The sequence below is a fragment of the Plectropomus leopardus genome, chromosome 20, assembly GCF_008729295.1.
Source record: "Plectropomus leopardus isolate mb chromosome 20, YSFRI_Pleo_2.0, whole genome shotgun sequence".
NCBI classification, from domain to species: domain Eukaryota; kingdom Metazoa; phylum Chordata; class Actinopteri; order Perciformes; family Serranidae; genus Plectropomus; species Plectropomus leopardus.
Genome location: NC_056482.1, coordinates 9,408,583 through 9,420,765, shown reverse-complemented (window position 1 = coordinate 9,420,765; position 12,183 = coordinate 9,408,583). Strand labels below are relative to the sequence as shown.

General features: G+C 38.2%; 1 protein-coding gene across 1 annotated transcript; it reads left to right on the top strand.

The window, feature by feature from the left end:
* Window positions 1–2,770: 2,770 nt before the first annotated feature.
* Window positions 2,771–10,694, top strand: LOC121960074 (serine/threonine-protein phosphatase with EF-hands 2-like). Its single transcript, XM_042509673.1, has 14 exons — window positions 2,771–2,935; window positions 3,616–3,670; window positions 3,805–3,980; window positions 4,077–4,191; window positions 4,291–4,337; window positions 5,036–5,202; window positions 5,365–5,401; window positions 6,307–6,909; window positions 7,088–7,273; window positions 8,417–8,559; window positions 8,713–8,819; window positions 8,925–9,088; window positions 9,175–9,262; window positions 9,890–10,694. Exons 1-14 carry the CDS (start codon window positions 2,771–2,773, stop codon window positions 10,072–10,074), a joined length of 2,238 nt encoding a protein of 745 aa, XP_042365607.1. The 3' UTR covers window positions 10,075–10,694.
* The last annotated feature ends 1,489 nt before the right edge of the window (window positions 10,695–12,183 follow it).

The following is a 12,183-nucleotide window of genomic DNA, read 5'->3' as shown; positions in this document are numbered from 1 at the left end:
ATAATATAATAATTATAATTATATTTATATATATATATATATATATAATATAATTCATAGTAAGTGGTGTATTTCTTTACCTACCTACCTACCTATCTATCTATCTATTATCAGTTGTGGGATTGTAAGTGAGTACATATACTCAAGTACAAATTTGAAGTACTTATACTAAACTTCAGTAATTTTGTCCTGCAGAGATTTACTTATACTCTGTTTAGTTTTATATTTCAGGGGGAAATATTGTACTTTTTACTTAACTACATTAATCCCACACTTATAGTCACAAGCTACTTTATAAATTAAGATTTTTGCTTCAAAAACACATTATGAGCTTACACAATATTATATTTGGTTAGAAAAAATTATTATTATTTATTAAGATTATATAAAAATCATTATAATTACAAAAGTTGACTGACAAAACACAACTACTGACAACTATTTTGATTGTTGGAGTTGGAATTACTTATATCACTACAGGACAAATGCAGCACTCACCACTGATGCATACTCCATCAAAAAATATGAAAATAATCTTTTTATTATTTAATGTTTTTTTTTTTTAATACTTTTGAGGTTGGAACTTGACTTCAACCCGCTACAACAGTAAAGTCCTGCTAATGAGATTACTTTCATAGCGGTGTTGGTATTTTTACTTAAGAAGAGGATCTAGTGTATTATTATATCGAGAAAATAGCACTATTGGTCAATGTGACTGTTACTCCAATGATAACTGAAATTTGATGATTGCACTTTTGCATTTTAACTTGAGATAGTGCTCACTCTTTGTATTGTGTGATAGTTGTATTTGTCTGTCTGTATTTATTGTTGTGACTTTGTTTTAAGCTGCAGATTTAAAGGTTTTTATTTGAAGGATATACATATATATCAAGATATATATATATATACATATTTCTTTGCAGTCAATTCACTGTTAATGGATTTAATATTATTATTATTGATATCAAACGAGACACATGAGTGTCTTGAGCCCAGGCCAACACAACCTCCTTTCAAAGCAGATGCTGCCCTTTTATCAGAGCCCTCATCCGTTTATTCAGCGTAGATGCCAGCCGTAGTAAGGTTTAATCCTAATCTACTTTCATCTTGTTTTGTTTAAGTGATCAAGGAGCCTCTCCAAGACACTTGGCCCTGATATTCACAAGCCTTTTAGCTGGTGTGTGTTTGTGTTGACTGAGACTGAGTAGCTGTAGAGAGGGGACATCCATTACAACATTACAGCCACTTGGACCTGTGCTGCTGCACCTGGGAAATGGAAATGTCTACGTGATAACCCTTCTTTTCCTGATTTTATTATTTCACACTGCACCAGTGTGGCTGAAGAGTTTGTTGAAAAAAAAAATGACAGAGTTTCTTCCCTGCAGATGCAGAAGAACTGAGGGAAGGTGATGAAAGAAAGGTAAAGTGACCAGGTAAGGTAGATTTGGGACCGATCCAGTGATTTATTTTTAATTTGTTGTTGTTTTGTTTTACAACAATAATTAGGAAATTCAGACATTAAAATCCAATGCAAAATTGTGTATTCTATTGAATTACATGGCAAAACATCCAGTAATTATAAACACTGGGAACTATTTCTCCAGATTATTTCATTTTCTTCCAGATATTGTTGATTTATTATAAAAATGTTTTACCTTTCTATGAAGACCGCATCTATCATGCATTATGATGACACTCACAGTGAATTATAAAGCATTCATGATGCCTTATGAATACAATCATCAACACACATAATGCTTACTGAGGCTTCCATGCATTTATAATAACATATGCCACGTCATAATGATTACTTTACTTAACACTGGCAATGAAACATTATGATGAAGCATAAATTATTATAAATGCATCATTATGTACCTCACATTACTTAACACATACAATGATAACTTAAATACAGTATGGACTGTTATAGCACACTAAGAGTACTTACTACAGTTAATTATTGATGTGTGAATAAGTGAGTATAGATATTTATAATGCATTATAGGCCACAGCATTCAACCTCTAGTTTATAACAAGTCAAGGGCATCCATAAGACCCTTGCCGCTTATAAATCATTGTAAGTCATATCTATTATGTTTTATGCCTATTGATATACTGCATCAATAAGCACTATATCTGTTTACAAGTGTATTCATAAAGCATTATGAATGCATTATAACGCATTATGAATTTCTTCATATTGCATTATAGATGTGGTCTTCATAGAGTGTTACCAAGTTCTTTTTCTAATCTAAAAGCATGTAATGAAATAGCAAATATAATAGAAAAATGTGTTATACTGTACATGGAGATCTATTACCGCATAATTCCCAGGCTGCAAAATACAAGGTCAGATATCTGACACATGGAAGTATCTTTGTCTTTGACAGTGAATACAGCAGAGGGTCATGGGATGTGGAATGGGAAAATCTCAAAAGCAGCTGAAGAAATGTGAAAGAGGTACAGCATTTATCACAATCATTCTAGTGGATAGTCGAGCATTTTCAAAGCAATGTTCCTATTTATTGCAATAACTTCATGTCAATGTTATTCTTCATTTTCAGTGTCCATCTCAGTTCCAGGTAAATGTGTTTTATTTCATTGGTACAAGTATCTGTTAAAAAAGTCTCAAACAACAGTTTGCTAATTTTGGCAATCTCTGCTCATTTTTTATACACACTGTGAAGCTGCCACTGGTAAGTCTTCCAGTCTGGATCTGACAGAGTGAGTGAATGCATTACTGGTGGAAGAGGAAGATTACCTTACCATGACCAAGTGCTTTCTTCTTCTCTCCCGATCTTCAGCAATCAGGGCAGCTCTGTTAATCCAGCGCTGGTACCGTCAGTATGTTGCTCGGTTGGAGGTGAGACGCAGGTGCACTTGGAACATCTTCCAGTCTATTGAATATGCAGGAGAGCAAGACCAGATCAAGGTGAGCTCCGACAGTTTTGAAGACTTTAGTCAAAATATTTGCATGAAATTAATGAATCAATTACATCTTAGTGTGCCCTCTCAACAGTGACCCAAAAAAAGCATTTTCAGTCTCTTGAAATATCGCAACATCTATTAAATTAATAGCAACAGAGAGAAAGAGAGAGAAAGCAAACAATAAAATGACCCAAAAAAGCTGAAAACTGAAAAAAAAATTAAATTTATAAATTTTTCTGTACATAATTCAAATATATTATTACGATAATTGTGAATATAGTTTTCTGGACAGTTGTCACATATATTTATTTATTTATTTTTTTAAAAATTTATCTTGTCACCTTATACTAATTTCTTCATTGCCTTTTCCCCCCATGTGTTTGAAAGAAATCAAACCAATTTGCCAGGTGTTAGAGGGTTACACACTTGTAAAAATGCAGCACAAGAAAACTAATATCGAACCACGTTTCAAAGGGTTAAAATGAGATGGTCGACATGATGAACATACCTACTAAACATCAACATGATTGCATCGTCATCGTGAGCACATACAATGACATCAGCATTAAGCTCAAAGCAGAGAGCTGCTAGCATGGCTGTATATTCTTACTCTTGTTCATCCGTCTCTTCTCAGAAACTGCAAATTAATCTTCATTTTTAAAATTCTCCTTTTCCTTCCTGCAGCTCTACAATTTTTTTGGCTTCTTGATGGACCACTTCACCCCAGCCAGCAGTGAAAGTAAGAGTGACTCACTGACTTGTAGGTTTTCATTAGATTACTGACAGAGAGATAATCTGAGCTCACCCGCTCTCCTCTCTGCTAATGTGACACTGATCCACTTCCTTTTTTCCATCTCTGTTTTCAACGTACAGGAAACCTAATATCCCACATCTTTCGTAAGAATGAAATTTGTCATGACGCAGACTGGGAGAGATATTTTTGCTACAAGAGCGTTGAGGTCCCCGACAGCTACACCGGCCCCCATCTGACCTTCCCCATGACCTTCTGTGGGGTGTCGAAGCTGGTGGAGGCCTTCAAGCACAAACAGGTACGCACAGAACACACACTCATGGCCGACACACGAGTATCTTAATGTTCTTTTCCTCAGCGCTCGGTTAATTTATAATTGTCTTTTTCCCAGTAGCAGCTTCATGCTCGATATGTTCTGCAGCTTCTTGGAGAAACGTGGAGGCTTCTGAGAATTCTCCCAAATATCAATCAAATCTCCGCAGGCCACGCCAAACACATTACCATATGCGGTAAGCAACAGCAGGCGCTTCCCTGGACACTTTTTATTAATACGTTCAGCATGCACTCACGCCATCACAAATATTAACTCATTATTTATCCATTCACAGGAGATTTACATGGGCAGCTTGAAGATCTGCTGCTGATATTCTATAAGGTATTCACAACATGCAAGTCATCATATTGTTAGAAAGGGTTGTTCATTCACCCAGATTGACATCAGTGTTCTTTTGCTGCGTTTAGACACCTTTTACCAGCTATATAACCCTTTGAAACCGGCGCATATTTGACTTCTTTCGAAAACAAGTATTGAAAATTCTTCTGAATTTCAATACTTGTAAAAGATGTAAAAGGGATTAGGGAAACACAATTTTCTTCATTATCATTAGGAATTTAAAGTTATGTAAAAGAATTATTCTAATTTTTAAACACCTTGATCGGGTTGTTTGCTTGTTTTTCTTTTTTACTTTTTTCCTTCAATTTTTTAATTTAAATTTCAGGTTATTTTCTTGGGTTTTTTTGTTTGTTTGTTGTTGTTTTTTTCTAATTTCTTGCTATTTTTTAGGGTATTTCCCTCTTTGGTTGCTCATTGCCTTCTTCCCATGTTTTTGACAGAAATCAAGCCAGATTGATCTGCTTTCAAAGGGTTAACAATGTGTTAACATTACGTTTGTTTTTTCTGTGCGTTTATTTTCAGGTCATTTTCTTGTAACTTTTGACAAATTTCTTGCTAATTTTTGGGCCATGTCTTGTCAAGTTGGTCTTTGCCTTTTCCTTTTTTTATTAATAAAACTATTAAACCACTTCGCTCATGTTTAAAAGGGTTAACTGACACCTTTCACTGAATCTGTCCAGAATGGTTTGCCGTCCTCTGAGAAGCCGTATGTCTTCAACGGAGACTTTGTGGATCGGGGTAAAAACTCTTTAGAGATCCTACTCATCCTGTTCGGGTTCCTGCTGGTCTATCCCAACGATGTCCTTCTGAACAGAGGGAACCACGAGGACCACATTGTCAACCTGAGGTAAGCTCGTCTCTGCACTGCTTTCCTTCAGTTTAGCGGCTTGTTCCTAATGTTTTTATAAGTTAGTCACAATATGCTCATGCAGTCTATGGCTTTATTAGTGTTCTGATATATTCAGCTGATGTGTGCACTAATCTGATTATTGTTGTGTGCTTTCCTCAGATATGGTTTCACCAAAGAAGTTTTGGGAAAATATAGGGTAGGTGTGTGTGTGTGTTTTCCTTTAACCTCAATATTACAGCGCTCTCAACCAAATTTAACGTCGATGATGGAAGAAATATTCAAATCCTTTACTTAAGAAGTAGCACTACTCAGTGGTGAAATGTTACTAAGTACATTTACTTGTGTACTGAACACTGAGGTACATATTTGAGGTGCTACTTGCATCCTTCTCACTATTTCATGAAAATTTTGCACTTTTTACTCTACTACATTTGTCTGAGAATTACATTTACTTAAGAGATTACAATTTTTAGCGCTAAGTATGTGTTAATCACAATCAGCTTCAAAATATGTGTACACAAAGGATTTTATTCATTTTTTTAAAAATTGTTTTCAATGTTCCCACACATTTTTACTAATGAATTTTCAAAACCTTTCCATAACTACTTCACCCCACTTCCATGACTTAACTTAAGCAGCTTAAAATAGGTAGGCCTGTGAACACACACTTCCCGGGTATTTGCAGATACGCAAATTGCTAATGTTTGCTATCTTTATTTTCAAGTAAGACATGCCTGCCACCAAGTAGCTGCATATGCCAATTGAACAGAGCGGCACATACAGGTACTTTCAAACATCAAGGCTACGCCACTTTTTGAGGGACAGAAAAACAAAGATCCAATCAACGGTCACAAAGCGCAGCAATGGATTTTATATAACTTCTTTCTTGTAATACAATGTAAACATTAGCTGAAACAAAGTATATTCAAAACTTTTCCAAAAGATTCTATTAATTTCAAACCATTTCTAGGCCTGGAAAACAGTTTTTCTAATTTCATAACTTTTCCAGGAATTCCATGACCATGGGAACCCTGGTAGTTACAAATAAATAGACACACAGCTAAAAACAAGTTGGAAAGTCTGGCTCGATTTTGTCTGCAGGTGCACGGAAAGAAGATCCTAAAGCTTCTCCAGAAGATTTTCAGCTGGCTGCCTCTGGCTACAGTGATTGATAACAAGGTGCTGATTGTGCACGGAGGGATCTCTGACACGACAGACCTCGACACGATAGCCAGAGTGGACAGACACAAAGTATGTGTCAGCAAAATGAGTGTATTTGGGGTGTTTCAAATCCAGAATTATTGTCATATTCATCATGTCATGTGTGTTCATCTTTTTGAATGTGCACAGTATGTGTCGGCTCTCAGGCCTCCTAAAGTGACCCATCATGCAGTCAGCAGCAGTAAGACTCAGGCACTGAACAACAGGAACGAGGTTCCTGGTGGACCAGCCGAGGGCCGGCGTCGAGTGTGTTCTCTGACTTACCAGAGGCCGGCCACGGCTTACAGGCACGACTTTCCACGCCGCTCGCTCCACAGCACACCCGTGAGTAGCCAACTCAACTGGTCAGTGGAAGAGGAGCTGAAAAGGAGGCGCAGGCTGGCTGGGTTTGACCAGTCATACAGAGAACTAAAGATGTCTGACTCTGACTCCGATCCGGACTCTGGAGAAACAACAGAGACAGATGTGGAAGAGTGGAAACAAGTAAGTGACAGGAAGAGTGTTGGGTCCCAGTGGTTGTTAGTATTTTGGCAGATGGTCAACGTCGAGCAGGTGCATGCAATAATGCTCCATAATGAACACGTTTTCCTATTCCATGACTTTTATTTGGTGTGTTAGTTAACTGTACAGATTTTCACTACGATCACTATTTCACACCCAGATAGTGGACGTGCTGTGGAGTGACCCCATGCCCCAAAATGGCTGCATTCCCAATGAGGTGCGAGGCGGAGGCTGCTACTGGGGGCCAGACGTCACTGAGGAAGTGTTGGGGAGACACAACCTCCAGCTTCTCATCCGCTCCCACGAGTGCAAACAAGACGGCTATGAGTTCTGTCACAACCGCAGGGTGAGCACAACGATACACGTGAGGTGGAGTTCATAGATCTGATGCTCAGGATTTAGTGGCATCTAGCGAGGTTGCATAATGCAGACATCTGAAAATTCTCCTGTTTGCCCAGCGTGTAGAACTATGATGTCTGATGTGAAAACGCAAAAACATGAAATACGAATGGTCCTGTTTTGGTTGTCCATTCTGGGCTTCTGTAAAAACAACATGGCGGACTCTGTAGAGGAGGACCGTCTCTGTATGTGGATATAAACAGCTTACTCTTAGTTTACAAAAATTAATAAATTAACCTTTGAAAAACCGGATCAACATCTGCTGGGGTGGATTATTATATATTATCAAAATCAGAGGAAAAATGTACAGAAAACTTTATTTAGACTTCTCTAAATTATACATTTAATTTTTTTTTTTTTTTAGCTCTTTCTTGAGATAATTTTCTTTTTTGTTTTTTTTCTGATTTTTTTTTTTTTTGGGGTCTCATTTTCAGGTAATTTTCTTGAGTTTTTTTTTTTTCTTTACTGTGTTCTTGCTTTTTTTTTAAGGTCATTTCTTATTAAGTTGCTTGTCACCCTCTTCCCATGTTTTCAAAATCAAGCAAGTTTGCTCAGATATCAAAGGGTTAAGCCAATTATACACTAAAGAAAAAAAGCTGTGAATATTATATTTAATTTCTGCCAATATATTCCACAAAATAAAAGACAACTTGCTTTGCTTGGGGGCCACTTTGGCAAAATGACAGGAGGCCAGGTGCTGAGCCTGGATTTCCATCGAAGGTCCAGGGGATCCTCCCTGACACTTTTTTTGATGAACAAGCTGTTTTTATGTTTTTATACAGTCTGGCACCTTATTGTACAAAGAATCCCACTGTTTATAGATTTATGTTATTGTAAATAAGGAAATACTTAAGGGAGCCACCTAACACACTATTATGGGCCAGATTTGGCCCACCAGCCATAAGTTGGTTATCACTGCCCTAAATCCTACACACAGGACCTTTAAGGTAAAATACTGATTGTGGAGTTTTCTCAGCTCTTAAATGGTATTGTCAAGTATGACATAAGATGAAAAACATTTAATCTGACAGCATTTAGTAATCAATGGTGAGTCATTAAAAATTTACCAACCGTCTTCTGTTGCATCCAGGTGCTGACTATATTTTCAGCGTCAAACTATTACGAGGTGGGCAGCAACAGAGGAGCCTATATCCGAATGGGCCCCGATCTGGTCCCCCACCTCATTCAGTATCAGGCCAGCAGGACATGCAGAGAGCTCACCCTGAGACAAAGGTACAAACACAAGGCTGCACAGAATTTAAGATAACAGAAAGCAATTTCAAAAAATAATCAACTGAATGTGCCAAAAACATTTAAGCACATTCAGTTGAGTGATTTTCTCAAGAGCTAGAAATAAATGTTTTTTCTCTGCCTGTTGTTTGTCAGTGTCGGGTGGACAGAGAGATCAGCTCTGCGAGCTCTCAGGGGACAACTGTTCGTACACAAGTCTGATCTTATCAGTGCCTTCCAGGATTTTGATCCAAACAACAAAGGTGCTGAGCAGCAGTGATGAATTTTCACACTTTTATACTTATAGAGGAATGCTTATTACATCAGGATGTAAATAAATCTACGGGATGTTTCTGTCTGTGTCTCAGGGACGATCTCTCTGAAGGACTGGGCCAGCGCCACAGAGAGAGTACTCAATCTGGGTCTGCCCTGGAGGGTGCTGCGCCCTCAGCTCGTCAGCAGCACCCGGTGTGGCATGGTGGACTACCAGCAGTGGATCAGGGAGCTCTCCATCACTGAGCCAAAACTAGAGGTCAGCTTTCTTTCTTTCTTTCTCAGCCTGTTTCTGACACACACAGAGCTGCAAATGTTGACTGATATGTCCCTCGTCCATTCCAGATCTCAGATAACAGCATCCTGGAGACTATGTACAAAAACCACTCCAACCTGGAAACCATCTTCCGCATCATAGACACAGATCACTCAGGTCAGTCAGCGGCAAGGTCCCACAAACTATAGCTCCATTGCTTTATCTGCTTTTCAGCCATGCTGGTGGCGTACTGTAGCTTAAGCTCAAAGCACCACAGCCTCAACCAGACACAAGCATGGCTTTAGACTCTGAAGGCCTTTTCACACTGAGTCCGTTTATTTTTGTCGCACCAAGAATAAATACGACCTCATGGTGTGTCAACCACATTTGCACACTGACTCTTAAACTCGCAATAGGTTCGATTTTCTGTTTTCATTTTTTTTGCATCCATCAAAAGCAGCCAGGGATGTAACTCCAGTGGAGAGAAGCAATAGAGGAAATTTGCCTTGTAATTTTATCTCCTATTGCGACTGTTCACAACTAATATGTCAATAAAACATATTGGACTCAGTGTGCAAAGTTTCTTTGCATAAGTTTTTTTTTTTCAGATGAAGGATTTAAAATACACTTTTCTAAAAAAACGCAATCAGCGTGAAAAGGTTTGAAGTCTTTGTCTTGTCACTTTACGTTGGTATTTCTGAAAACCAAAGTCAAATCAACAAATTGCCCTGCTCTCGACGCAATACACATTTTTGTGATTTGGGAAGTATTCAACATAATCCTCCCCACTCTGTTTCTCTCTAGGTTTGATATCTTTAGAGGAGTTTCGTCAAACTTGGAAACTCCTGAGCACTCATCTTAAGACAGAGATCAGTGACAAGGCCATCACAGAGATGGCCCAGAGCATCGACTTCAACAAGGATGGGAGCATCGATATCAATGAGTTTATGGAGGCTTTCCGGCTGGTCGACCTCTCTGCACATTCCTGAGGGCCTGGAGCAGGAGCTGTGGCTGAAACCTGCTGCATAGAGAAGACACAGGACAGGTTGGAATAGACTTGTTAACCTGGAGACAAATCTGTGAAACCTGAATGAGTAGTATCTCATCCACATCCATCAACCTAGATCTTTTCTACCTCAGTTTATTTGGGCTTGTTTGATATTTCTTTTTTTAAGTTTATTTAAGGAGTTGGTGTATGTTAGGGATTTGTTTGTGTAACTTAATGATCAACTGGTTTAGGTGTGCATAAAAAACATCAAACTTAATGTTGTCTTTGCCTTTCATGTTGCCCCAAAAACAGTGTTTTGGACCAAAGTGAGAAATGAAAGGAAACCCTGATTTTAGACATTAATGTCCGTAGGGGAGTGTGAATGCATATTTGAAAAATGTTAATACAGACTTCTGTGGCTTCAGAGGGAGCTGGGCATTGTTTGATAAATGTCTGTAAGTGATGTCTTTTGAGGCATTGTTGGTCAGAGTTGAAGACTACAAGTTTCAATATAAAAAACAGAATTACCACCTCGCTGTTTTATGCTTCTGCAGTGAGTCAAGTTGCAGTTATAGGTTAACTTTTATAGCTGTGAAAACATGGATGCTTCACACACGTCTTCCCCCAGCAGCACATAGGATCTATACAGTCAGCACAAGATTAGTGTCACCAATTCAGTATCTGACCAAATGTCTTGAGAAATGGTGTTAAGTAATGGCCACAAATAATATATAATATGTCCTATGAGACAGTTGTGTAAAATTTTGTCATAATTAGTGTATGAATTCTTGCATTACGGCCAAAAACGTGATATGTGAGGTCACAATGACCTTCAACCACCAAAACTAGTTCATTGTTGAGTCCAAACGGATGTTTCTAAAAGGCTCTCTTAGGATTTCACGTTCATTAGAATAAGACAGATGCAAGGTCACAGTGACCTTGACCTTTGACCATCAAGTATAATCCATTTATCTTTGAGTCAAAGTTTGTGCCAAATTTGAAGAAATTCCCTCAAGGTGCTCATTGATAGATTTGTGTTAATGAGACAGACACAAGACCACAGTAACTTTTGACAACCAAATTGTAATCTGTTCACCAATGAGTTCTAGTTAAAGTTTGTACCTTATCTGAGGAGGTGATCAAGGTGAGATATCACATTCACAAAAATGAGACAGAATAATGCCTCCGGCCACAGCTATTGCCATTGTGGAAGCATAAAAACCTGGTGTTGTGTAGTCAGAAAGAGGTGAGCTTATTGTACCTCTGCAGCTCACTCCCAATCTCTGTTTAAGGCTACATTAGCCACCACTAGCGTAATCACCCCATCTGACCGATTTGTCTGAGCTCAGGTTGCATTTAGGTGGATGTAGACGCCATGTTTTACCAAGGAATGAGTGGAATATTTACCTTTTATAGTTGGTACTAAATCGAGTACAAGTAAAGAGAGGACTGGGGACCAGGATTCGTAATAAACACATGAATACGTGCCTCGGAGTTTCTTTTTGAAGACTGTTCTAGATACCATGGAGCTTGATCAAATTTAATCAATGAGAAAGCGCCTCTACTTAAGGGGTGAATTTGATGATGCATTCCAACACTGTGTGTGATTAATTAGTGTATTTTCTCCTACCTGTGCTCTGACAAACAGTCTGTGGTTCAGACCCTTCAGACCCTTCAGCACGAGGGGATATAATCTGTCCGAAAGCTGCTTAATCAGTTCAACTGCCAGTCAGACTGCATCCAGGACATGAATCCTATCAACTCAAGCCCTGCTTTGATGAGATGCTGGAAAGAACTTGTCTGAAGCTAAACATAGGTGACATTATATGTCCCATATTAGCAGCACAACAATGCAACTGTGTTTACTGGTAACCTCTTAAGATCAAAAATAGGGATGCTCCGCTAGAAATTTTCTCAGCCAATTCCAATTTTCTTTAAAGCCCTAAATGACAACATACAAACATTCTTGTATTGAACTTTTCTTTAACAAAAAAAATCCATCAATCAATCATCAATTCTGTGTTTATAAAACACTGTCTATTAAATAACATTTCTCTCCAAAACTGCACAAGGTTACAGGTCCTTCTTTCACTCAAACTCAAATGAAATC

Coding starts and splice junctions, on each gene's coding strand:
- LOC121960074 (XM_042509673.1), top strand. CDS start 2,771: ATGACCAAGTGCTTTCTTCTTCTCTCCCGATCTTCAGCAATCAGGGCA. Junction 3,671..3,804: donor CACCCCAGCCAGCAGTGAAA/GTAAGAGTGACT, acceptor TTCAACGTACAG/GAAACCTAATATCCCACATC. Junction 9,263..9,889: donor CATAGACACAGATCACTCAG/GTCAGTCAGCGG, acceptor GTTTCTCTCTAG/GTTTGATATCTTTAGAGGAG.